The sequence below is a fragment of the Bombina bombina genome, chromosome 5 (genome assembly GCF_027579735.1).
Source record: "Bombina bombina isolate aBomBom1 chromosome 5, aBomBom1.pri, whole genome shotgun sequence".
Lineage (NCBI taxonomy): Eukaryota > Metazoa > Chordata > Amphibia > Anura > Bombinatoridae > Bombina > Bombina bombina.
Genome location: NC_069503.1, coordinates 277,789,237 through 277,816,159, shown reverse-complemented (window position 1 = coordinate 277,816,159; position 26,923 = coordinate 277,789,237). Strand labels below are relative to the sequence as shown.

Genomic DNA, 26,923 nt, shown 5'->3' with positions numbered 1-26,923 from the left:
CGGGATGATTGAAATCCCCTGCTAGCGACCAATTGGTGGTGAATGTGCAAGGGGTGGCATTGCACAAGCATTTATTGGGAAATGTTAAATGCCGACAGGAACTAGGTGAGCATACACAGGTACAAGGTAAGTATTCTAAGCTTCAGGAACAAGGTAGACTTTTAAATAACTCAGCCCAGATTGATGGACTGAGGGGCCTTTTATAAGAACTCCGATTCAAATAGCCTCCAAGTCAGAATTCCTGTAATTAAGACATGGTCCCTTTAAATTCAGGCAGCATGCCTCTGCCGCACACCCTTACACAGATGCAGCAGTAGCTGCAGAAGCTGGGGCATCAGTGTTTCTCCACATAGGACGCCGAGACTAAGGAGATCAACTTCGGCACTTGCCGGGACCAGGTAAGTACCTGATATTCTACCATAAAGATGTATGCTACAAAGAGCCACAGAGCTCTTCTAGGTGGAATGCAAAAGTCATATCTTAGAATTAAAATGACATTGCCAAATAAGGAAATTGCTGATTTTGAAAATCCTCAACAGCAGTATCTTCTGAAAATAGTGAAGTCCCCTAGGGATCAGTACTGGGCCCTGTTCTTTTTAATATTTTTGTAATGACTTGGAGAAAGGATTAAATCACAACAGCTCCATTTTTGCAGATGATGCAAAGTTATGGAAGGTCATTAGGTCAGTGCAAGATGAAATTGCTTTACAAGGAGATCTACAAAAAATAGAAAAATGGGCAGGTAAATGGAAAATGAAATTTTAGATTGGAAAATGCAAGGTTCTACATTTTGGAAGTAAAAATAAATGGGCAACCTATTATTTAAATGGGATTAGATTTAGCATAATAGAGGAGGAATGGGATTTGGGAGTAATACATAACAAGCTACAGATGGGTGCACAATGCAGGGCAGTGGCTTCTAAGTAGCCCTGACATATGTATTTTTCATATGTGTACCTTTTTAAAGCGGCAATATGGTCACCCTACTTCTAGGGCTAATAAAATATTAGCATGTATTAAAATAAGCATTGATGCAAGGAAGGAAAGCATAATTATGTCACTATATAAATCCCTGGTAAGACCTCACCTTGAATATGGAGTGCGTTTCTGTAGACAAAATAAAAAAAAATACATTGTAAAAAGTTCAGAGAAGGGCCACAAAACTAAAAGGGGGAATAGAGAATTTAAGCTATGAGGCGAGGCTAGCCAAACTGCGTCTGTTTTCTCTAGAAAAAAGGCGCTTGAGGTGAGACATGATTACTATATATAAATATATTCAAGACCCATACAGGGAGATGGCAGAAGCTCTGTTTATTTCAAGAAAATTGTTCGTGATAAGAGGTCACAATTTAAGGCTGGAGGAAAGATTTAATCTCTAGCAACAATTTTGTTTTTTTACTGTAAGGGCAATCAAATTGTGTAACTCATTACCTAAGAAGGTAGTAAATGCCATCACCTTAGATACATTTAAAAATAGTTTAGATACATTCCTGTCTAGAAATAGAATTCAGGGATATGATTGTGGTTGTTAATTGGGTAACCTTTTAATGGGATTAATTTAAGCTTAACTGGAGCTTTTATTGTAAATATATTACGATTTTTTATAGGTTGAACTCGATGGACTTTTGTCTTTTTTCAATCGTATCTACTATGTTACTATGTAGACAGATTTACACAAATTAAAGACTGCAATTACCCCACCAATGTCAAATCTGCTGAAAACAGGGAATCCACATGCAGAAAACAAGGCCTTAATAAGGAAATCAAACAATTTTTGTATCCATAAGGTCCATGAAAATTAAATATGCTCAAAAGGAAATAATAAATCATTTGGCTACAGTGGAAATTTTCACGTCCACCTTGGAAAAGATTCCCCAAAAGTTCTAAAATAAGAGCTGATAAATGGAACAACTTTAAAAACTCAGAAAACTGAGTAAAGTAATAAATCATTTGGCTACAGTGGAAATTTTCACGTCCACCTTGGAAAAGATTCCCCAAAAGTTCTAAAATAAGAGCTGATAAATGGAACAATTTTTTTTCTCTAGGAACAAGCCACACCAGAACTTACTTTACTGGCTTGTTCTAGAGAAAAAAAATGTAAATGGAATAGGAAATACATCTAGATGTTTAGTAAAAGTAGAGAAAGTAGAATATTTGAAAACTTTTTCTGAAGCTGGTTTAGGGTATTGAACACCTAAAATACTTAAAATTTCTATTAGCAAATATGTAGATTTCATATCTTGATCAGTATTAGATTATTAAACTTGTGATCATCAGAAATACCCGATTCTCTTGTGCGTACATTAAAAGAGACAATTTTGTCACAACTTCAGTCTCTCTCTCTGTCTCTCAAGGTCTCTCCTTATATCAAGGTCTCTTCCCATCCAGGGTCCCTAATACAGCCAAACAAAGCAAGCTCTCAAACAAACTGGGAACCTCACAAGGGTTATGTAATCTTTCATGATACCTTCCTTTGTGTTGTTCCAATCAGCCAATAGAATGCAAGCTCAATCTTATTGGCTGATTGGATCAGCCAATATGATTGATGCTCAATCCTATTGGCTGACTGCATCAGCCAATAGGATTTTTTAATCTTTAATTTCGATTGGCGGAAGAAGAGGATGCTCCGCGCCGGATTACTTGAAGATGGACCCGCTCCGCCCCGGATGGATGAAGATAGAAGATGCCGTCTGGATGAAGACTTCTGCCCGTCTGGAGGACCACTTCTGCCGGCTTGGATGAAGACTTCTCCCGGCTTCGTTGAGGACTTCTTGCCGCTTCGCTGAGGACTTCCCCTGGCTTTGTTGAGGATGGATGTTGGCTCTTCAAAACTGTAAATGGATCTTCAGGGGTTAGTGTTAGGTTTTTTTAAGGGTTTATTGGGTGGGTTTTAGTTTTATATTAGGGTTTGGGCAGCAATAGAACTACATGCCCCTTTTAAGAGCAATACCCATACAAATGCCCTTTTCAGGGCAATGGGGAGCTTAGGTTTTTTTAGTTAGGATTTTATTTGGGAAATTGGTTGTGTGGGTGGTGGGTTTTACTGTTGGGGGGTTGTTTGTATTTTTTTTTACAGGTAAAAGAGTTGATTTCTTTGGGGCAATGCCCCGCAAAAGGCCCTTTTAAGGGCTATTGGTAGCTTAGTTTAGGCTAGGGTTTGTTTTTTGTTTTTTGTTTTGGGGGGGGGGGGGGTTATTTTGATAGGGCCATTAGATTAGGTGTAATTAGTTTAAATATCTGACAATTTGTTTTTTATTTTGTGCAATTTAGTGTTTTGTTTTGTTTTGTAATTTAGGTAATTGTATTTAATTTATGTAATTTGTTTAATTGTTGTGTAATGTTAGGTGTTAGTGTAACTCAGGTTAGGTTTTATTTTACAGGTAAATTTGTATTTATTTTAGCTAGGTAGTTAGTAAATAGTTAATAACTATTTAATAACTATTCTACCTAGTTAAAATAAATACAAACTTGCCTGTAAAATAAAAATAAACCCTAAGCTAGCTTCAATGCAACTATTAATTAAATTGCAGCTACCTTAGGGTTTATTTTACAGGTAAGTATTTAGTTTTAAATAGGAATTATTTAGGTAATGATAGTAGGTTTTATTTAGATTTATTTTAATTATATTTAAGTTAGGGGGTGTTAGGGTTAGACTTAGGTTTAGGGGTTAATAAATTTAATTTTAATATAATGGCGGCAAAGTTGGGGGCAGCAGATTAGGGGTTAATAAATGTAGGTAGGTGGCAGCGATGTTAGGGGTGGCAGATTAAGGGTTAATAATATTTAACAAGTGTTTGCAATGCCGGAGTGCGGCGGTTTAGGGGTTAATATGTTTATTATAGTGGCTGCGACGTTGGGGACGGCAGATTATGGGTTAACAAGTATAGGTAGGTTGCAGCAACATTGGGGGCGGGAGATTAGGGGTTAATAAATATAATGTAGGTGTCGGCGATGTTGGGGGCAACAGATTAGTGGTTAATAAGTATGATGTAGGTGTCGGCAATGTCCGGAGCGGCAGATTAGGGGTTAATAAATATAATGTAGGTGTCGGCAATGTCGGGGGCAACAGATTAGAGGTTCATAAGTGTAAGATTAGGGGTGTTTATACTAGGGGTTTATGTTAGGGTGTTAGGTGTAAACATAAATTGAGTTTCCCCATAGGAATCAATGGGGCTGCGTTACAGAGCTTTACGCTGCTTTTTTGCAGGTGTTAGGCTTTTTTTCAGCTGGCTCTCCCCATTGATGTCTATGGGGAAATCGTGCACAAGCACGTACAACCAGCTCACCGCTGACTTAAGCAGTGCTGGTATTGGAGTGCGGTATGGAGCTCAATTTTGCTCACTTCTTGCATAATAACGCTGGGTTTCTGAAAACCTGTAATACCAGCGCTGTAGGTAAGTGAGCGGTGACAATAACGTGCAAGTTAGCACCGCACCTCTCATAACGCAAAACTCGTAATCTAGCCGTATATTTGTTAAAAAATTATGGATCCATGAATAGCATAAGATATAATGAGCATAAAATATAATGAGCACATGTACTTAAAATTCCGTTAATATTTCCATAAAAAGCAGTATTAATCCCATAAATGCTTGGAATAGCATAAAAGCAGCAGTATAAATCACATGAATTCTTAAACTCATGTGCACAACTACATAAATAAATAGATGTGTCCCAAAAATGAGTGTCCAATAAGGTGAGTAAAAGTAGTGACTGTGTGTAAAGTCTCAAGGTGCTTGTGCACGTGTTCAAGTGCACATTTGATGTGTGTCCAAATATCCAAATGTGATAAAAAAAAAAGATGAATATAAAAAAATTATAAAAACCAAATAGTAACAATAATGCAAAATTGAAAATAAGAATAAAAAATGAAAAATTATTTATGTAAGAACTTACCTGATAAATTAATTTCTTTCATGTTGGCTATTATTATTATTTATTATTATCAGTTATTTGTAGAGCACCAACAGATTCTGCAGCGCTATTAACAAAGGCGGAGTACAACAAAACAATTATTGGGATCAAATGGGTAGAGGGCCCTGCCAAGAGTTGCACTGTTGTAGTCAGCTCTTGAGAAGGTGATCAACAAACAGCTGGACTCTTAGGCTTACATGTTAAGGGGGTTCATGGGATAGCAATTGAGGAGAGGAACTGGTATAAAGAAAAGTTAGCGTAGGTTGTATGCATCCCTTAACAGTAGAGTCTTTAGGGAGCACTTGAAGCTTTTAAAACTAGAAGAGAGTCTTGTGGAGCGAGGCAGAGAGTTCCACAAGATGGGAACCAGTCTGGAAAAGTCCTGTAAATGGGAGTGTGATGAGGTGACAAGAGAGGAGGAGAGTAGGACGTTGTGAGCAGAGCGAAGGGGACGGGAGGGAGAGTATCTGGAGACAAGGTCTGAGATATAGGGGGGAGCAGTGCAGTTGAGGGCTTTGTATGTCAGAATGAGAATTTTGTGTTTGATCCTAGAGGAAGCCAGTGAAGAGATTGGCAGAGAGGTGCAGCAGATGAAGAGTGACGTGTAAGGAAGATGAGTCTGGCAGAGGCATTCATTATGGATTGTAAAGGAGCTAGGCGGTAGGTGGGGAGACCAGAGAGGACAGAGTTGCAGTAATCGAGGCGGGACAGAATAAGAGAGTGGATTAAAATCTTAGTTGTGTCTTGTGTAAGGAAGTGTCTTTAGAGATGTTTTTAAGGTGGAAGCGGCAGACTTTAGCCAATGACTGAATGTGAGGAGTGAAAGAAAGATCTGAGTCAAATGTGACCCCGAGACATTGGGCATGTGGGGTAGGGGTAATGATGGAGTTGTCGACAGTTATAGAGAGATTGGGGGTGGAGAGTTTAGAAGAAGGGGGGAAAATAAGGAGCTCAGTTTTGGAGAGATTTAGCTTGAGGGAGTAAGAGGACATACAGTTGGAGATGTGAGAAAGACAGTTAGTGACACGGGTTAGCAAGGAAGGAGAAAGGTCTGGTGCAGAGAAGTAGATTTGGGTGTCATCAGCATACAAATGATATTGTAAACCATGGGACTTTATTAGGGAACCTAGTGATGACGTGTAGATTGAGAAGAGAAGGGGACAGAGGACAAAGCCTTGCGGTACTCCGATAGAAAGTGGTGACGGGGCAGAGGAGGCCCCAGAGAAGGCTACACTAAAGGTACGGTTTGACAGGTAGGAAGAGAGCCATGAGAGGGCTGTGTCACATATGCCGAAGGATTGGAGGGTTTGGAGCAAGAGAGGGTGGTCAACAGTGTCAAAGGCTGCGGACAGATCAAGGAGGATAAGCAGAGAGAAGTGGCCTTTTGATTTTGCTGTAAGTAGGTCATTGGTAACCTTAACAATTGCTGTCTCTGTGGAGTGATGGGGACGAAATCCAGATTGCAATGGGTCAAGGAGGGAGTTTATTGTAAGGAAATGGGATAGGTGTGCATAAGCTAGTTTTTCGAGAAGCTTTGATGCAAGAGGGAGGAGGGAAATAGGGCGGTAGTTGGATGGGGAGGTAGGATCAAGGGAAGGTTTTTTGAGGATAGGTGTGACCAGTGCATGTTTCAGCGATGAGGGAAATATACGGGTGCTGAGGGAGAGGTTGAAAGTGTGTGTGAGTATAGGGGTAAGGGTGGCAGAGAGGGAGGGGAGTAGCTGTGAGGGGATAGGGTCAAGGGGACAGGTAGTGAGGTGAGAGCTCAGTATAAGTGCCGAAACTTCTTCCTCAGTAACAGGGGAGAATGAGCTAAATTTAAGGTTATGTGGGTTGTGGTTGATTGAGAGCATTTGAGGGGGTGAGAGAATGGAATTATGTTGAGAGCTGATTTCACTTCTGATGGAGTCGATTTTGTTATTGAAGTGGTTGGAAAAGTCTTGAGCTGACAGAGAAGTTCTATTAGGAGGTGGGGGAGGGCGGAGAAGAGTATTGAAAGTGGAGAACAAACATTATGGGTTTGAAGAAAGATTAGAGATAAGAGTAGAGAAGTAGTGTTGCTTATGGAAATTAAGGGCAGAGTAGTAGGAGTTCAAGATAAATTTGTAATGTTGAAAATCAGCTTAACGCCTAGATTTTCTCCAGAGCTAGTGACGTATGTGATATACAATCCTACCAGGAGGGGCAAAGTTTACCAAACCTCAAAATACCTATAAATACACCCCTCACCACACCCACAATTCAGTTTAACGAATAGCCAAGTAGTGGGGTGATAAAGAAAGGAGTAAAAAGCATCAACAAAGGAATCTGGAAATAATTGTGCTTTATACAAAAAAATCATAACCACCATAAAAAAGGGTGGGCCTCATGGACTCTTGCCAAAAGGAAAGAAATGCATTTATCAGGTAAGTTCTTACATAAATTATGTTTTCTTTCATGTAATTGGCAAGAGTCCATGAGCTAGTGACGTATGGGATATCAAATACCCAAGATGTGGAACTCCACGCAAGAGTCACTAGAGAGGGAGGGATAAAAATAAACAAACAGCCAAATGCTGAAAAATTAATCCACAACTCAAAATATAAGTTATTCTCATGAAGAAAAGAAAAACTTAAAGCATCAGCAGAAGAATCAAACTGAAACAGCTGCCTGAAGAACTTTTCTACCAAAAACTGCTTCTGAAGAAGCAAATACATCAAAACGGTAGAATTTAGCAAATGTATGCAAAGAGGACCAAGTTGCCGCTTTGCAAATCTGATCAACTGAAGCTTCATTCTTCAAAGCCCACGAAGTGGAGACTGATCAAGTAGAATGAGCTGTAATTCTCTGAGGCGGGGCCTGACCCGATTCTAAATAAGCTTGAAGAATCAAAAGCTTTAACTAAGTAGTCAAGGAAATAGCAAAAGCCTTCTGACCTTTACTGGAACCAGAAAATATAACAAGTAGACTAGAAGTCTTTCTGAAATCTTTAGTAGCTTCAACATAATATTTCAAAGCTCTCACTACATCCAAAGAATGTAAGGACTTTTCCAAAGAATTCTTAGGATTAGGACACAAGGAAGGGACAACAATTTCTCTACTAATGTTGTTAGAATTCACAACCTTAGGTAAGAACTGAAATCAAGTCAGCAAAACCGCTTTATCATGATGAAAAATCAGAAAAGAAGATTGACAAGAAAGAGCAGAAAGCTCAGAAACTCTTCTAGCAGAAGAGATGGCCAAAAGGAACAACACTTTCCAAGAAAGTAGTTTAATGTCCAAAGAGTGCATAGGCTCAAATGGAGGAGACCGTAATGCCCTCAAAACCAAATTAAGACTCCAAGGAGGAGAAATTGATTTAATAACAGGCTTAATACAAACTAAAGCCTGTACAAAACAGTGAATATCAGGAAGAGTAGCAATCTTTCTGTGAAATAACACAGAAAGAGCGAAGATTTGTCCCTTCAAAGTACTTGTAGACAAACCTTTATCCAAACCATCCTGAAAATAGTGTAAAATTCTAGGAATTCTAAAAGAATGCCAAGAGAATTTATGAGAAGAACACCATGAAATGTAAGTCTTCCAAACTCAATAATAAATCTTCCTAGAGACAGATTTATGAGCTTGTAACATAGTATTAATTACTATGTCAGAGAAACTTCTATGACTTACCACTAAGCGTTCAATTTCCATACCTTCAAATTTAATGATTTGAGATCCTGATGGAAAAACGGACCTTGAGACAGTAGGTCCGGCCTTAATGGAAGTTGCCAAGGTTGGCAACTGGACATCCGAACAAGATCCGCATACCAAAACCTGTGGGGCCATGCTGGAGCCACCAGCAACACGAATGATTGTTCCATGATGATTTTGGAGATCACTCTTGGAAAAAGAACTAGAGGCGGGAAGATATAAGAAGGTTGATAACACCAAGGAAGTGTCAGTGCATCCACTGCTTCCACCTGAGAATCCCAGGACCTGGACAGGTATCTGGGAAGTTTCTTATTTAGATGAGAAGCCATCAGATCTATTTCTGGAAGACCCCACATCTGAATAATCTGAGAAAACACATCCAGATGGAGAGACCACTCCCCTGAATGTAAAGTCTGACAGCTGAGATAACCCGCCTCCCAATTGTCTACACCTGGGATATGAACCGCAGAAATTAGACAGGAGCTGGATTCCGCCCAAACAAGTATCCAAGATACTTCTTTCATAGCTTGGGGACTGAGAGTCCCACCCTGATGATTGACATATGCCCCCATTGTAATATTGTCTGTCTGAAAACAAATGAACGGTTCTCTCTTCAACAGAGGCCAAAACTGAAGAGCTCTGAGAATTGCACAGAGTTCTAAAATATTGATTGGTAATCTCGCCTGTTGTGATCACAGTCCAGGTTGGCCAAACAAAAGAGGCCCCTTAAACTAAACACTGGTGATTTAACCACCACGTCAGAGAGTGTCGAACATTGGGATTTAAGGATATTAATTGTGATATCTTTGACTTAAGGTGCCGACATGCTGCAACCAATTTCAAACGTCTCTTGTCTGTTAGAGACAGAGTCATGGACACTGAATCTATCTGGAAACCTAAAAAGTTGACCCTCGTCTGAGGAATCAAGAAACCTTTTGGTAAATTGATCCTCCAACCATGTTTTTGAAGAAACAACACTAGTTGATTTGTGTGAGATTCTGCAGAACGTAAAGACTGAACTAGTACCAAGATATTGTCCAAATAAGGAAACACTGCAATACCCTGTTCTTTGATTACAGAGAGTAGGGCACCCAGAACCTTTGAAAAGATTCTTGGAGCTGTTGCTAGGCCAAATGGAAGAGCAACAAATTGGTAATTCTTTTTCTAGAAAAGAGAATCTCAGGAACTGATAATGTTCTGGATGAATCATAAGATGAAGGTAAGCATCCTGCAAGTCTATTGTAGACATATAATGTCCTTGCTGAACAAAAGGCAGAATAGTCCTTATAGTCACCATCTTGAAAGTTGGTACCCTTACATAATGATTCAAAATTTTCTGATCCAGAACTGGTCTGAATGAATTTTCTTTCTTTGGGACAATGAATAGATTTGAATAAAACCCCAGCCCTTGTTCCTGAAAAGGAACCGACATGATTACCCCTGAAACCTCCAGCTCTGTAACACACTTCAGGAAAGCCTGAGCTTTTACTGGATTTACTGGGATGCGTGAGAGAAAAAATCTTCTCACAGGAGGTCTTACTCTGAATCCTATTCGGTACCCCTGAGAGACAATGCTCTGAATCCATTGATTTTGGATAGAATTTGCCCAAACATCCTTGAAAACCCTTAATCTGCCCCCTACCAGCTGAGCTGCAATTAGGGCCGCACCTTCATGCGGACTTAGGGGCGGACTTTGGTTTCTTAAAAGGCTTGGTTTTATTCCAATTTGAGGAAGGCTTCCAATAGGAAACAGTTTCCTTGGGGGAAGGATTAGGTTTTTGTTTCTTATTTTGACGAAAGGAACGAAAACAATTAGAAGCCTTAGATTTACCCTTAGGTTTTTTATCCTGAGGCAAAAAAACTCCCTTCCCCCCAGTAACAGTTGAAATAATAGAATCCAACTGAGAACCAAATAAATTATTACCTTGGAAAGAAAGAGATAGTAATCTAGACTTAGATGTCATATTAGCATTCCAAGATTTAAGCCACAAAGCTCTTCTAGACAAAATAGCTAAAGACATGGATCTAACATCAATTTTGATAATGTCAAAAATTGCATCACAAATAAAATGTTTAGCATGTTGTAGTAAATGAACAATGCTATATATGTCAGAATTCAATTCTTGTTGCTCTAAATTCTCCAACCAAAAAGTTGAAGCAGCTGCAACATCAGCCAAAGAAATAGCAGGCCTAAGAAGATGACCTGAATATAAATAGTCTTTCCTTAGATAAGATTCAAGCTTCCTATCTAAAGGATCTTTAAAGGAAGTACTATCTTCCATAGGAATAGTGGTTCGTTTAGCAAGAGTAGAAATAGCCCCATCAACTTTGGGGATATTTTCCCAAAACTCTATTGAAATTGCTGGTAAAGGATACGATTTTTTAAATCTTGCAGAAGGATTAAAAGGAGTACCCGGCTTATTCCATTCCTTAGAAATCATATCAGAAATAGCATCAGGAATAGGAAAAACCTCTGGAGTAACCACAGAAGGTTTAAAAACAGAATTTAAACATTTACTGGTTTTAATATCAAGAGGACTAGCTTCCTCAATATCCAAAGTAATTAACACTTCTTTTAACAAAGAACGCATATACTCCATTTTAAATAAATAAGTAGATTTGTCAGTGTCAATATCTGAGGAAGGATCTTCTGAATCAGATAGATCCTCATTAGAGGTGGATAATTCATTATGTTGTCGGTCATTTCAAATTTCATCAACTTTATGAGAAGTTTTAAAAGACCTCTTACACTTATTAGAAGGCGGAAATGCAGACAAAGCCTTCTGAATAGAATCAGTAACAAATTTTTTAAAATTCATAGGTATATCATGTACATTAGAAGGTGGAGGAACTGCAACCGGCAATGTACTATTACTGATGGACACACTATCTGCATGTAAAAGTTTATCATAGCAACTAATACAAATGACATTAGGAGATGTAATCTCCACAATTTTACAACAAATGCACTTAGCTTTGGTAGAACCGATGTCAGGCAGCAAAGTTCCAACAGATACTTCTGAGGCAGGATCAGATTGAGACATCTTGCAGAATGTAAAAGAAAAAACAGCATATAAAGCAAAATTATCAATTTCCTTATATGGCAGTTTCAGGAATGAGAAAAAATGCAAATAGCATAGCCCTCTGACATAGAAAAAGGCAAGAGGCAAACAGCAATGGGGCAAATAAATAATGAAAAAAGTTTGGTCCCAAGTATGACGCACAACGTAACTTAAATTTTTTTTTGCGGCAATTACATCCGGAAATGACACACTCGCATCACTAACAACGCACCCTGTGTGAAACCTCTGCATCAATTACGATGCAGGAAATTACGAACTTGCGTCAATTGACATGCCTTTCGCGCCAAGAATGACGCTATAAAGTGTAGCATTTGGTGCCCCGCAAGCCTAAGTCAATTTGAAACAAAGTAGTCAATTGAAAAAAAGACTAAACCCCAGGTAAGAAAAAAAAATATTTCTTAATATTAATTTTCCCCAAATATGAAACTGACAATCTGCAAAAGGAAAGACATGAACCGGACTTGAGGCAAATATAAGTACAATACATATGTTTAGAACTTTATATAAATGCATAAAACCATAGCTGAGGTGTCTTAAGTAATAAAAACATACTTACCCAAAGACACCCATCCACATATAGCAGATAGCCAAACCAGTACTGAAACAGTTATCAATATAGGTAATGGTATATGAGAGTATATTGTCGATCTGAAAAGGGAGGTAGGAGATGAATCTCTATGACTGATAACAGAGAACCTATGAAAAAGACCCCCGTTAGGAAAATCATTGCATTCAATAGGTGATACTCTCCACGTCCCTCTGACATTCGGAATCGGGCTTCAAAATGCTGAGAAGCGCATGTCGCATGTCAACGTAGAAATCTTAGCACAAACTTACTTCACCACCTCCATAGGAGGCAAAGTTTGTAAAACTGAATTGTGGGTGTGGTGAGGGGTGTATTTATAGGCATTTTGAGGTTTGGGAAACTTTTCCCCTCCTGGTAGGATTCTATATCCCATACGTCACTAGCTCATGGACTCTTGCCAATTACATGAAATAAATATGAAAATATGAAAAATATAAAATCTGTGAAAAATATGTAAGTTTAGAGTGGAAGTGGCCAAAGTATTGTAGTGAAATTCTGGTGTCTTCTTGTTAGTGAAATCCCATCTGTAGATTTAGAATATCCTGAGTAATCCTGTATAAAACAAAAAGAATAATAGTGCAAAACAGATAGAACACCTTATTAAGATATCAGAAATGTGCTTACCAGCAGTACGTCAACGCGTTTTGGCCTGATAACAGGCCTTTTTCAAGACTATCAAGAATATCATTTTTATTGCATATCTATTATCTCTGTTAATAAATATTGATCAATCCACCCATTCACCTCAGCCTTAGATATAGGTGCTCCCTTCATTCAGATTAATTATTCACTTTTATTAGGTCTACTAGGAGACCACCTGAAGAGAGCTGTAGGTATATCCATCTGCACTAGGTCTACTACTACTTACGGACATAGGAAAGAAAGCATGTTGGAATAAAAGTCCCAGTATAAATGTCAATTTATACTGATTATATGGTCATACAATCTACCCATGAATAAGGATAAGCACAACACATCCAAGCAGTAGAGAGTTATACCATGTTATAAAATGTAATCTCTAGTGAATGTCCTATTAACATCTAAGACCCCATAAAACAATTCGTTACCAGTATATCAAGCTAGAGTGGTTCTAAAAGTATTATTACCAAGCCACGCAGGCACAAAGGTATAACTATATAATATCCCTTATATATATAATCAAGGCTATTATGGAATATATAATGGGAACTCAAAAGTAGGTTAGGTTTTATGGCATTTGACTGAAGTAGGAGCTTCTTTTCACAGGAAATGACCTTTATAATGTCTATATGTGAATATAATACCAGTTCTGGGACATAATCTAAACAACAATCTTTGGAGAAATTAGGTATAGATAAGACAAAAAAAAAACAAAAAAACAAAAAAAAAAACATGCTAACTTCTATAAGGTTACATTAAGCAAAAAAGGCAATAATCACTTGGTGTAAATATAGCTGTTCATAGCAAGACTCAGATTGACAGATCTTTATGGGGATACAGCTAGCTTAACTGAAGTGATGCAGTTTACAATAGAAGTTGCCTGATGCCTGTTTTATGATAGCTATAATCACTTAGTTCTGTAAATTGAAAGTATCCTAAAATGCATGCTCTTGAGGGACATCAGAGGGTGATACTGAATCCAGTAGATCAAGTTCTTTAGCTTCTTGGGGGTAAAACTCAAACAGTATAGCTTCTTGAAAGTAAAGCCTTAGTAGCCCAGCCGGTACACTCTGTCTCGCTGCTCCAGGGAAACATTCAGCGCTTTTCTCTATGAGGGTAATCCAGATAACCCCATGGTATACTATTGTCGAATGTCGAGCAGCAAGGGCCCTTCACTGCTGACTTTACCAGACTGTATATGTATTTAGGATTTGTCTGTAGCTCGCCATGTGTGATTGCCGTCTCTTCGATTCTTCTGGTTATATGCTCTTTGTTCTGCCTCCAAAAGTCGTCTTCGTCCATAAAAGTCAGGCCATACCCTGCAGACTCCATCGCTTGTCTCTGTTGCTCCTGCTCCATGGATATTGGGTCTTTAAAGGTTGGTTTCGGGGGATCAGGCTGTTGTATCTTCCTGGGCTGTTCTGTGTGTCTCAACCGATCTAAGCTTCTAATGACCGCCACTTTAAAATCGAAGCAGAGGGCATGAATCACTTGCGAGATATTTTCCATGCTGTACAGTATTGCAAGTTGAGCCATGTACAGAGAAGCCATATTTTTATACACAATCAGTATAGTTTCACTAAGGCTTGTAGAAGTAATAGTATCTGCGTACTTCGTGACCCAGAGGTCTGTGGGGGAATGTGTGCAGCAACCCCAGCCACTCTATTCTCTATCCAAGAGTAAGTGATGGCCGAGCTAGCAAAAGTCTTGCGTGGCTTACTTGGAGAACATAGGTCAGGTTGTCATTCATTTGCTCCTTTACTCTGACAAAGTGTGTAGGTGATTTAAGCTTCAACATATGAGAGTTATAGTAAGTTAGCTCTTCTTGTTTTTTAATGAAATATAAGCAGGAGCTTCACTGAGACACATCCTGCCGCTCCAAGCTTAGGCTCTGCCCCCCAAAAGCTGATATTTTAACACAGCACACTGTAATATTCTGCATGCAAAGAGATGATCAGCAGTAGGTAGCTTCACATATCAATTTCTACATGGATGTACAATAGTAAAACCTCAATAAAAATAATTATAACAAAATATACAGATATTTTCTCCAACATAGGTGTGTCCGGTCCACGGCGTCATCCTTACTTGTGGGATATTCTCTTCCCCAACAGGAAATGGCAAAGAGCCCAGCAAAGCTGGTCACATGATCCCTCCTAGGCTCCGCCTTCCCCAGTCATTCTCTTTGCCGTTGTACAGGCAACATCTCCACGGAGATGGCTTAGAGTTTTTTAGTGTTTAACTGTAGTTTTTATTATTCAATCAAGAGTTTGTTATTTTAAAATAGTGCTGGTATGTACTATTTACTCTGAAACAGAAAAGAGATGAAGATTTCTGTTTGTAAGAGGAAAATGATTTTAGCAACCGTTACTAAAATCGATGGCTGTTTCCACACAGGACTGTTGAGAGGAATTAACTTCAGTTGGGGGAACAGTGAGCAGACTTTTGCTGCTTGAGGTATGACACATTCTAACAAGACGATGTAATGCTGGAAGCTGTCATTTTCCCTATGGGATCCGGTAAGCCATTTTTATTACAGAAAGAAAAAAAGGGCTTCACAAGGGCTTTTTAAGACTGTAGACATTTTCTGGGCTAAATCGATTTATATATAAACATATTTTATACTCCATAGCCTTGAGGAATTATTTTAATCTTGGGAATTATGTAAAATAACCGGCAGGCACTGTATTGGACACCTTATTCTCTAGGGGCTTTCCCTAATCATAGGCAGAGTCTCATTTTCGCGCCTCTATTGCGCACTTGTTTTTGAGAAGCATGACATGCAGATGCATGTGTGAGGAGCTCTGATACATAGAAAAGACTTTCTGAAGGCGTCATTTGGTATCGTATTCCCCTTTGGGCTTGGTTGGGTCTCAGCAAAGCAGATACCAGGGACTGTAAAGGGGTTAAATATAAAAACGGCTCCGGTTCCGTTATTTTAAGGGTTAAAGCTTCCAAATTTGGTGTGCAATACTTTTGAGGCTTTAAGACACTGTGGTGAAATTTTGGTGAATTTTGAACAATTCCTTCATACTTTTTCGCAATTGCAGTAATAAAGTGTGTTCAGTTTAAAATTTAAAGTGACAGTAACGGTTTATTTTAAAACGTTTTTTTGTACTTTGTTATCAAGTTTTTGCCTGTTTAACATGTCTGAACTACCAGATAGACTGTGTTCTGAATGTGGGGAAGCCAAGGTTCCTTCTCATTTAAATAGATGTGATTTATGTGACACAAAATTTAGAGAAAATGATGCCCAAGATGATTCCTCAAGTGAGGGGAGTAAGCATGGTACTGCATCATCCCCTCCTTCGTCTACACCAGTCTTGCCCACACAGGAGGCCCCTAGTACATCTAGCGCGCCAATACTCCTTACTATGCAACAATTAACGGCTGTAATGGATAATTCTATCAAAAACATTTTAGCCAAAATGCCCACTTATCAGCGAAAGCGCGACTGCTCTGTTTTAGAAAATACTGAAGAGCATGAGGACGCTGATGATATTGGTTCTGAAGGGCCCCTACACCAGTCTGAGGGGGCCAGGGAGGTTTTGTCTGAGGGAGAAATTTCAGATTCAGGGAAAATTTCTCAACAAGCTGAACCTGATGTGATTACATTTAAATTTAAATTGGAACATCTCCGCGCTCTGCTTAAGGAGGTGTTATCAACTCTGGATGATTGTGAGAATTTGGTCATTCCAGAGAAACTATGTAAAATGGACAAGTTCCTAGAGGTCCCGGGGCCCCCCGAAGCTTTTCCTATACCCAAGCGGGTGGCGGACATTGTAAATAAAGAATGGGAAAGGCCCGGTATACCTTTCGTCCCTCCCCCCATATTTAAAAAATTGTTTCCTATGGTCGACCCCAGAAAGGACTTATGGCAGACAGTCCCCAAGGTCGAGGGGGCGGTTTCTACTCTAAACAAACGCACCACTATACCCATAGAAGATAGTTGTGCTTTCAAAGATCCTATGGATAAAAAATTAGAAGGTTTGCTTAAAAAGATGTTTGTTCAGCAAGGTTACCTTCTACAACCAATTTCATGCATTGTTCCTGTCACTACAGCAGCGTGTTTCTGGTTCGATGAGCTAGAAAAGGCGCTCAATAATAATTCTTCTTCTTATGAGGAGATTATGGACAGAATTCATGCTCTCAAATTGGCTAATTCTTTCACCCTAGACGCCACTTTGCAATTGGCTAGGTTAGCGGCGAAAAATTCTGGTTTTGCTATTGTGGCGCGCAGAGCGCTTTGGTTAAAATCTTGGTCAGCGGATGCGTCTTCCAAGAACAAATTGCTTAACATTCCTTTCAAGGGGAAAACGCTGTTTGGCCCTGACTTGAAAGAGATTATCTCTGATATCACTGGGGGCAAGGACCACGCCCTTCCTCAGGATAGGTCTTTCAAGGCCAAAAATAAACCTAATTTTCGTCCCTTTCGCAGAAACGGACCAGCCACAAGTGCTACGTCCTCTAAGCAAGAGGGTAATACTTCTCAAGCCAAGCCAGCCTGGAGACCAATGCAAGGCTGGAACAAAGGAAAGCAGGCCAAGAAACCTGCCACTGCTACCAAGACAGCATGAGATGTTGGCCCCCGATCCGATACCGGATCTGGTGGGGGGCAGACTCTCTCTCTTCGCTCAGGCTTGGGCAAGAGATGTTCTGGATCCTTGGGCACTAGAAATAGTCTCCCAAGGTTATCTTCTGGAATTCAAGGGCCTTCCCCCAAGGGGGAGGTTCCACAGGTCTCAATTGTCTTCAGACCACATAAAAAAACAGGCATTCTTACATTGTGTAGAAGACCTGTTAAAAATGGGAGTGATTCATCCTGTTCCATTAGGAGAACAAGGGATGGGGTTCTACTCCAATCTGTTCGTAGTTCCCAAAAAAGAGGGAACATTCAGACCAATCTTAGATCTCAAGATCCTAAACAAGTTTCTCAAGGTTCCATCGTTCAAAATGGAAACCATTCAAACAATTCTTCCTTCCATCCAGGAAGGTCAATTCATGACCACGGTGGATTTAAAGGATGCGTATCTACATATTCCTATCCACAAGGAACATCATCGGTTCCTAAGGTTCGCATTCCTGGACAAGCATTACCAGTTTGTGGCACTTCCGTTCGGATTAGCCACTGCTCCAAGGATTTTCACAAAGGTACTAGGGTCCCTTCTAGCGGTGCTAAGACCAAGGGGCATTGCAGTAGTACCTTACTTGGACGACATTCTGATTCAAGCGTCGTCCCTTCCTCAAGCAAAGGCTCACACGGACATTGTCCTGGCCTTTCTCAGATCTCACGGGTGGAAAGTGAACGTAGAAAAAAGTTCTCTATCTCCGTCAACAAGGGTTCCCTTCTTGGGAACAATAATAGACTCCTTAGAAATGAGGATTTTTCTGACAGAGGCCAGAAAATCAAAACTTCTAAACTCTTGTCAAATACTTCATTCTGTTCCTCTTCCTTCCATAGCGCAGTGCATGGAAGTAATAGGTTTGATGGTAGCGGCAATGGACATAGTTCCTTTTGCGCGAATTCATCTAAGACCTTTACAACTGTGCATGCTCAGTCAGTGGAATGGGGACTATACAGACTTGTCTCTGACGATACAAGTAAATCAGAGGACCAGAGATTCACTCCGTTGGTGGCTGTCCCTGGACAACCTGTCACAGGGGATGAGCTTCCGCAGACCAGAGTGGGTCATTGTCACGACCGACGCCAGTCTGGTGGGCTGGGGCGCGGTCTGGGGACCCCTGAAAGCTCAGGGTCTTTGGTCTCGGGAAGAATCTCTTCTACCGATAAATATTCTGGAACTGAGAGCGATATTCAATGCTCTCAAGGCTTGGCCTCAGCTAGCAAAGGCCAAGTTCATACGGTTTCAATCAGACAACATGACGACTGTTGCGTACATCAACCATCAGGGGGGAACAAGGAGTTCCCTGGCGATGGAAGAAGTGACCAAAATCATTCAATGGGCGGAGACTCACTCCTGCCACTTGTCTGCAATCCACATCCCAGGAGTGGAAAATTGGGAAGCGGATTTTCTGAGTCGTCAGACATTTCATCCGGGGGAGTGGGAACTCCATCCGGAAATCTTTGCCCAAATTACTCAATTGTGGGGCATTCCAGACATGGATCTGATGGCCTCTCGTCAGAACTTCAAGGTTCCTTGCTACGGGTCCAGATCCAGGGATCCCAAGGCGACTCTAGTAGATGCACTAGTAGCACCTTGGACCTTCAAACTAGCTTATGTATTCCCGCCGTTTCCTCTCATCCCCAGGCTGGTAGCCAGGATCAATCAGGAGAGAGCATCGGTGATCTTGATAGCTCCTGCGTGGCCACGCAGGACTTGGTATGCAGACCTGGTGAATATGTCATCGGCTCCACCATGGAAGCTACCTTTGAGACGAGACCTTCTTGTTCAAGGTCCGTTCGAACATCCGAATCTGGTCTCACTCCAACTGACTGCTTGGAGATTGAACGCTTGATCTTATCAAAGCGAGGGTTCTCAGATTCTGTCATTGATACTCTTGTTCAGGCCAGAAAGCCTGTAACTAGAAAAATTTACCACAAAATATGGAAAAAATATATCTGTTGGTGTGAATCTAAAGGATTCCCTTGGGACAAGGTAAAAATTCCTAAGATTCTATCCTTTCTTCAAGAAGGTTTGGAGAAAGGATTATCTGCTAGTTCCTTGAAGGGACAGATTTCTGCCTTGTCTGTGTTACTTCACAAAAAGCTGGCAGCTGTGCCAGATGTTCAAGCCTTTGTTCAGGCTCTGGTTAGAATCAAGCCTGTTTACAAACCTTTGACTCCTCCTTGGAGTCTCAATTTAGTTCTTTCAGTTCTTCAGGGGGTTCCGTTTGAACCCTTACATTCCGTTGATATTAAGTTATTATCTTGGAAAGTTTTGTTTTTGGTTGCAATTTCTTCTGCTAGAAGAGTTTCAGAATTATCTGCTCTGCAGTGTTCTCCTCCTTATCTGGTGTTCCATGCAGATAAGGTGGTTTTACGTACTAAACCTGGTTTTCTTCCGAAAGTTGTTTCTAACAAAAACATTAACCAGGAGATAGTCGTGCCTTCTTTGTGTCCGAATCCAGTTTCAAAGAAGGAACGTTTGTTGCACAATTTGGATGTTGTTCGTGCTCTAAAATTCTATTTAGATGCTACAAAGGATTTTAGACAAACATCTTCCTTGTTTGTTGTTTATTCTGGTAAAAGGAGAGGTCAAAAAGCAACTTCTACCTCTCTCTCTTTTTGGATTAAAAGCATCATCAGATTGGCTTATGAGACTGCCGGACGGCAGCCTCCTGAAAGAATCACAGCTCATTCCACTAGGGCTGTGGCTTCCACATGGGCCTTCAAGAACGAGGCTTCTGTTGATCAGATATGTAAGGCAGCGACTTGGTCTTCACTGCACACTTTTACTAAATTTTACAAGTTTGATACTTTTGCTTCTTCTGAGGCTATTTTTGGGAGAAAGGTTTTGCAAGCCGTGGTGCCTTCCATCTAGGTGACCTGATTTGCTCCCTCCCTTCATCCGTGTCCTAAAGCTTTGGTATTGGTTCCCACAAGTAAGGATGACGCCGTGGACCGGACACACCTATGTTGGAGAAAACAGAATTTATGTTTACCTGATAAATTACTTTCTCCAACGGTGTGTCCGGTCCACGGCCCGCCCTGGTTTTTTAATCAGGTCTGATAATTTATTTTCTTTAACTACAGTCACCACGGTATCATATGATTTCTCCTATGCAAATATTCCTCCTTTACGTCGGTCGAATGACTGGGGAAGGCGGAGCCTAGGAGGGATCATGTGACCAGCTTTGCTGGGCTCTTTGCCATTTCCTGTTGGGGAAGAGAATATCCCACAAGTAAGGATGACGCCGTGGACCGGACACACCGTTGGAGAAAGTAATTTATCAGGTAAACATAAATTCTGTTTTTTTTATTGCATATTGATATATATATATATATATATATATATATAAATTAAGTGCTGCTCAGTTGCCAGGGCATGTAAAACATTTTTGCTCAGAGCAGCAGCAGGTCCACTCAGCTGTAAAAAAAAAATAGAGGGAACACTCTTTTCCGTTTGAGGGTGAGATTTGGAAGAAAAGCTCCCCAGTTGGAATTGTCCCAGGAAGAATTCAGTGCCGCTGTATACATTAGCTGGTGCTGTCTGAAATGAATGTGTCCCCTGGCTATGATGTACGTCATAAACTTGTATGAGTGCATTATGAACATGTTGCTTCACTTATAATGCACTCACTCTACCATGTTTAAGCTACAGATAATACTGCTTCTAGTAGCGAACCCATCTATTGCTGTGTAAGCAACTGCAGAGGATATCACAGAGGTGTACAAACGTGACCTGACAGGAGGAGGCTAGGGACAAGTCCCAGCAACACCTGTGGCATGCTTGTGACTAAAACCAATAAGGTGGTTTTCATGTCACTGCCCATTACTCTATGTTCCCCTGTCTTGTATTCCTGACTGTATGAGGGGGAAAAGGTGTCTCACATAGCTCTGAGAAGGCCTTTCAACAAATAATCACCTCTATTCTACACCTACTCCTGTGAAGGCAAAAATTAAGACTGGGATAGCAGAGAGGTGAGAGGGATTAAAAGTTTGTAGAATGTTGGGTATATTTGCCTCCTCTTAGTGGTCAGGAATTGACTCACAGGAGTAATGGCTCATGGATTCTCACCACCTTATGAAAGAAAAACAGTTTTTGGTGAATTTGGTGGCTGCAAATGCAATCTTTTTAATTAAATTTCCTATTGCTGATCTACACAATGATAAGACAAAACAGTCAAATAGTAATAAACACCAAATATATTCCTTCAGTTCTAACAGCTAGTCTTTGTCATAAGAAAGACATGAGGTATAACACACAGTGAATACCTTTTTATAATGTAATAGATAATAGTAGCACCCTAATTAAACACCTTTTGCTTTTATGTAAAAAATAAATGTACTTGTCCCACACTCCTTAAAAGGCCATAATTACATTTTGTGAATTGAAAATACTGCAAATCAGTAGCTGGTTTAGGCAATTTGCTGCATTTTGAGCAATTAGGGCTAAACTAAAAGTGGAGTGCAATATTGTATGCCCGTAAACGGGAAAATTTACAGTTTATGGGTGCACAATAAATAACCAGCCATTACAAGTGGATGGTTAAAGGGACAGTTCACTCAAAAAATGTCTCCCCTTTAAATTGTTCCCAATGATTCCTTTTACCTGCTGGAGTGTTTTAAATTGTTTACAAGTAGCTCCTTTACCCCTATTTTGGCTTTTCAAATAGCTGATTTAGCCTGTGGTATCCCAACCTATACTGAAAGTTTCTATACTGGAGTATTTTCTATTGAATAGCCTAAGTAAACACAGCCAGCAGAAGAGATTATACTCTCAATGGTGGGGGGGAGGATAGTTAAGTAATAAAATGATAATTTTCCATTGTTCTCTCTAAATATTGAGCTTTAGTTTTCCAGAGAAATATAAGATAAGGAAGCAAGTGTGTGTACACGAAGTGATAACATAATGAGATCTGATATTACCTGAAGCTCAACCCCCATTGTAATAGGCTGTGGTTTAAAAGCACAAAACCAGCTACTTCAGAAACACAAATAAACCGAAAAATGCAATTTCTCATACATTTTATACTCTGCAGCTAGTATAACAAGTAATTGAAAATACATTCATAGAAAAACAATTTTACAGTGTACTGTCCCTTTAATGCTACTGCAACCGCGTGGTAGCAATTAGCGCTCTGAAAATTAACCAGAAGTCAGACCTCTGGTTAATTTTAAAAATGTCCCCCAATTGCCCCCAAAATAAAGTGTGATGTTCCTTATGCATAAAAACAGTTTGTAGCATCTTTATTTTTTTTTATTTTTATTTTTTTAACTGCATAAAGCAGTTTTTGGGGGTTAAAGTGAGCGGGTGTGGGGGTGTTAGAGAAAAAAAAGGCACTGAAAAGTGCCTTTACATTGTGGTCTATGGGGACTGTGCTATTACTATTACAATATATGAATATGCTTATATACATATATATGTATGTGTTAATATGCATATATACACATATAAACACATAAATATATATATTCATATACATATATATTTTTAATTTGCTTCTCATCACTGCCCGATTTACCCCCTTCGCTGCGCTAGGTTTTCTGCCGTGTCTCATGGCATGAGAACGAGGCACCCATTGGAAGCTCACCTCTAAAACCAACACACAATTGTGTGCGCTGGTATTACGAGTGGAGCGCAAATATTGTGCTTGCGAAACCGCAATTTTGTGCTCCACTCGTAAACTGGCCTTTAGTTGTTTTTTATTCTCTTGGGCAGTTTCTCAACTCCAGTCCTAAGGACCCTTAAAAGGTCACAATTACATCTTGTGAAATGAAAGCAGTTTTTGGGGGTTAAAGTGAGCGGGTGTGGGGGTGTTAGAAAAAAAAAAAGGCACTGAAAAGTGCCTTTACATTGTGGTCTATGGGGACTGTGTTATTACTATTAAAATATATGAATATGCTTATATACATATATATGTATGTGTTAATATGCATATATACACATATAAACACATAAATATATATATTCATATACATATATATTTTTAATTTGCTTCTCATCACTGCCAGATTTACCCCCTTCGCTTGGCTAGGTTTTCTGCCCTGTCTCATGGCATGAGAACGAGGCACCCATTGGAAGCTCACCTCTAAAACCAACACACAATTGTGTGCGTTGGTATTACAAGTGGAGCGCAAATATTGCGCTTGCAAAACCGCAATTTTGTGCTCCACTCGTAACCTGACCCTTAGTTGTTGTTTTTTATTCTCTAGGGCAGTTTCTCAACTCCAGTCCTCAGGACCCTTAACAGGCCAGATATTTATTTTATCTTAACTAGAGCACAGCTGAAATAATCAGTTGATCAGTAACCATGGTTACTAACCTGCTCTCACCCTTCAGATGATTATATCACCTGTGCTCTAGTTAAGATATAATGAAAATCTGGCCTGTTAAGGGTCCTGAGGACTGGAGTTGAGAAACACTGCTCTAGGGAACATAGGACAAAGCACAATCTTTACACAAAAACAAAGGTGTTAAATTCCCCTTTTATAATTACCAACTTCAAATTAAAAATATTAAAAAGAAAAACATACTTGAATAACTTCATCATCTTCTTCCAGGAGACCTTCTAGTATTTCAGCGGCAAGCTGAAAAATGAAAGATTGCAATAAGTTATGATGCAATGATTAGCTAGTACAGTTAACAAAATGAGATAACTATTATTATTAGCGGTTATTCTGCAGCACTATGTTAGAAAAAGAATTTACAGTGAAATAAAGTATCTCAATATACATAGCTGTATATATTACCAGCACTATGTGCATGCGTGCTACATCGTTACCATTCATCTGGTGGCTGAAAAAACAAAACAAATTGGCCCCCATGTATTAATGTGTGGATGGACAGGTTCCCAAATAGTAGTAGGTAACATCACGCAGCCCTCATTAATCATTGCACAAGTGGCTTCTCGTACAATGCCACCACATGCTCTCTTGGGTTCTATAACACAAGAGAATGGGCTGTCAATCACTGTGGTTGGACTAAATCCGGGGTGATTTTAAACTCATAGCTGACAGAGCTCATAGCCGACAGAGAGATTAATAAATAGCGGTCTGATGATGGTCTGAAGATCGTTCCTTCTTAACTATTGGCTGTAGGGCCTGCACCGAAGGAGCGCTAAAGCTGCATCCACAACTTCATAAATGGAGGCCAATGTTGCTATTGTGGAGTAAATGCAACAATCATGTTTTTTCATTCCCCTTCAAATCTAATGAAATGAGGAGCCCCCGGTAATTTTACTTCTGTAGATCAAAAATTTGATTTGATGGGGAATTTGTGTTTATTTGTTTATGCTGAAAATAGAGATTACTTTTCAAAGCTAAAACAGATCTTTTTTATATTTATTTATAACATGAAAAATGACTTTTCTTTTATTAATAATATATCAAAATGTACAACTCTTCTGACATTTTCTTCTGAACCTTTGCTCATGTTTATCAACATAAATTAAACCAAGTTTAAAATGTGCATTGGTACAATACAGATCTATAGTAAAAGCTGTTATCAGTCAAATAGGAGTAGAACTGTGATAAATGGGCTCCATATTCCTTTTTAATATCAATATATAAATTAACAATGACTGTGTGCATACATTAATTGCTTGTTCTGAAGACAATTCCCCAAGCTATCATTAATTTATGAATCTTTACTATGTAAAACTATTTTAAATATGAGCTATTAATAATATAAGGACTATAAACATTTCAAACCCAGTATGTCATTATAGATTAATAAATCCAGACAGAATTGTTTTATGCACATATTTTAAAACTATTGTACTCTCCATCCTGCTGTCATTCTGCAAATGTTTATTTAATTGAAATTCCTATTTTCACTGCAAGTAATATATATATATATCTGTGTAAAAGTATTAGGCCACCATTAGATTTGTTTTTTTAGAAATGGTATAATGGCCATATATAATTATTTCTCAGTCTCTTTATTAGAATAAAACCAGAAAAAAACAGGATATTTGTTTGCAGTATTAAAAAAAATAGAAAAAAAAAACAGAAAAAACTGCTTCTATAGGCTAAAGTAGGCAAGTATTTAGTGGGACCACCTCATTGCTAACAACTGTATTCGTCCTACTATTTCATGTCAAAATGACTGCTGTTAAAAAGGTCTATTACACCAGGTTTGTGCAAGACGTGCTTGAGCATTACATACACAGGTAAATTGAATTAATTGGAAGCTTTCTAATAAGACAAACTTTTAATCACATCATTCCATTCAAAATGCCAAAGATCACAGAATTTTGACAGACATAAAGTCATACTTTTGCATCAGCAAGGTCGCTCTTAAAGGGAAATCAGCAAACAAACTGGATACTCAAGATGTGGTATACAAGCTGTTATAAAGAAATTTGAAGAATCAGGAGAGGTCAAGGTAAGAAAAGGACGAAATCTGATGAGAAGATGAGAAACTCTCAGAGTTTCTTCTTTGAGAGACCAGAAGTAGTCCAGCAAGGACTTTGCTCAGCATCTGGCAGCTTCATCTGGATGCCAAGTTGACCCTTCAACAGACGCTTGATCAGGAATGGTCTTTGTAGAAGGGTAGCAGCCAAGAAACCACTTTTTGGAAAGGGGAACAGGGTGAAAAGGCTAAGATATGTTAAAGCTAACAAAGATTGGAATGAAGATCAGTGGAAAAGAGTATTATGGGGTGATAGAAGAATGAGTGCTTGCAGCCTTCAGTGAAACATGGTGGAGGATCTGTCCTGGTTTGGTGCTGCCTTCCGTCCAGTTCTATTAGTGATATTGTCCAATTTGATGGAATCATGAATGCTGAAAAGTACAGACAGGTTTTAATGCATGATGCCATTCCTTCTGGAAATGGTTTTATTTTTCTGATCCCAAACACACTTTTAATGCAGAGAACTCCTATTTGGAGAGAAATACAGCTGATAAAACACTAACAGTCATGGACTGGCCTCCCCAGAGTCCAGACCTGAATATTATAGAGGCAGTATGGGATCACCTGGAAAATTCAGGATAGTCTCCCCAAAAGAGTTCAAGATGTGTTTAGAGCCAAGGGAGGTCACACTAAATACTGACTTTTGCCTAAAGAAGCTATTTTATTCTGAAAATTGTGTGTTTTTTTATATTTTGTGTACTTTCCATATTTCCTGTATTTTCTGTTTGTATCTTAACAAAAAGACCTGAAAATAAACATGTATGGTCATTAAAACTTTGCTAAAACAACAAAGGTGGTGGTAGCCTAAGACTTTTGCACAGAACTGTGTGTATATATATATATATATATATATATATATATATATATATGTATATATATATATATATATATATATATATATATATATATATATATATATATATATATTTATATTTCTGCCATGGTTGAGGAATATGCACCCAGTCCACGATGAGAGTGCAGTCCTCTGCCAT

General features: G+C 39.2%; 1 protein-coding gene across 1 annotated transcript in view; it reads right to left on the bottom strand.

Moving 5' to 3' along the window:
- LOC128660260 (uncharacterized) overlaps nt 1–26,923 on the bottom strand; it is a 1,245,247-nt gene that overhangs the window by 252,062 nt on the left and 966,262 nt on the right. Inside the window, exon 9 of the mRNA XM_053714016.1 lies at nt 24,053–24,106. Within this exon, the coding sequence (XP_053569991.1) occupies nt 24,053–24,106 (54 nt within the window). The remainder of the gene's footprint in view (nt 1–24,052; nt 24,107–26,923) is intronic.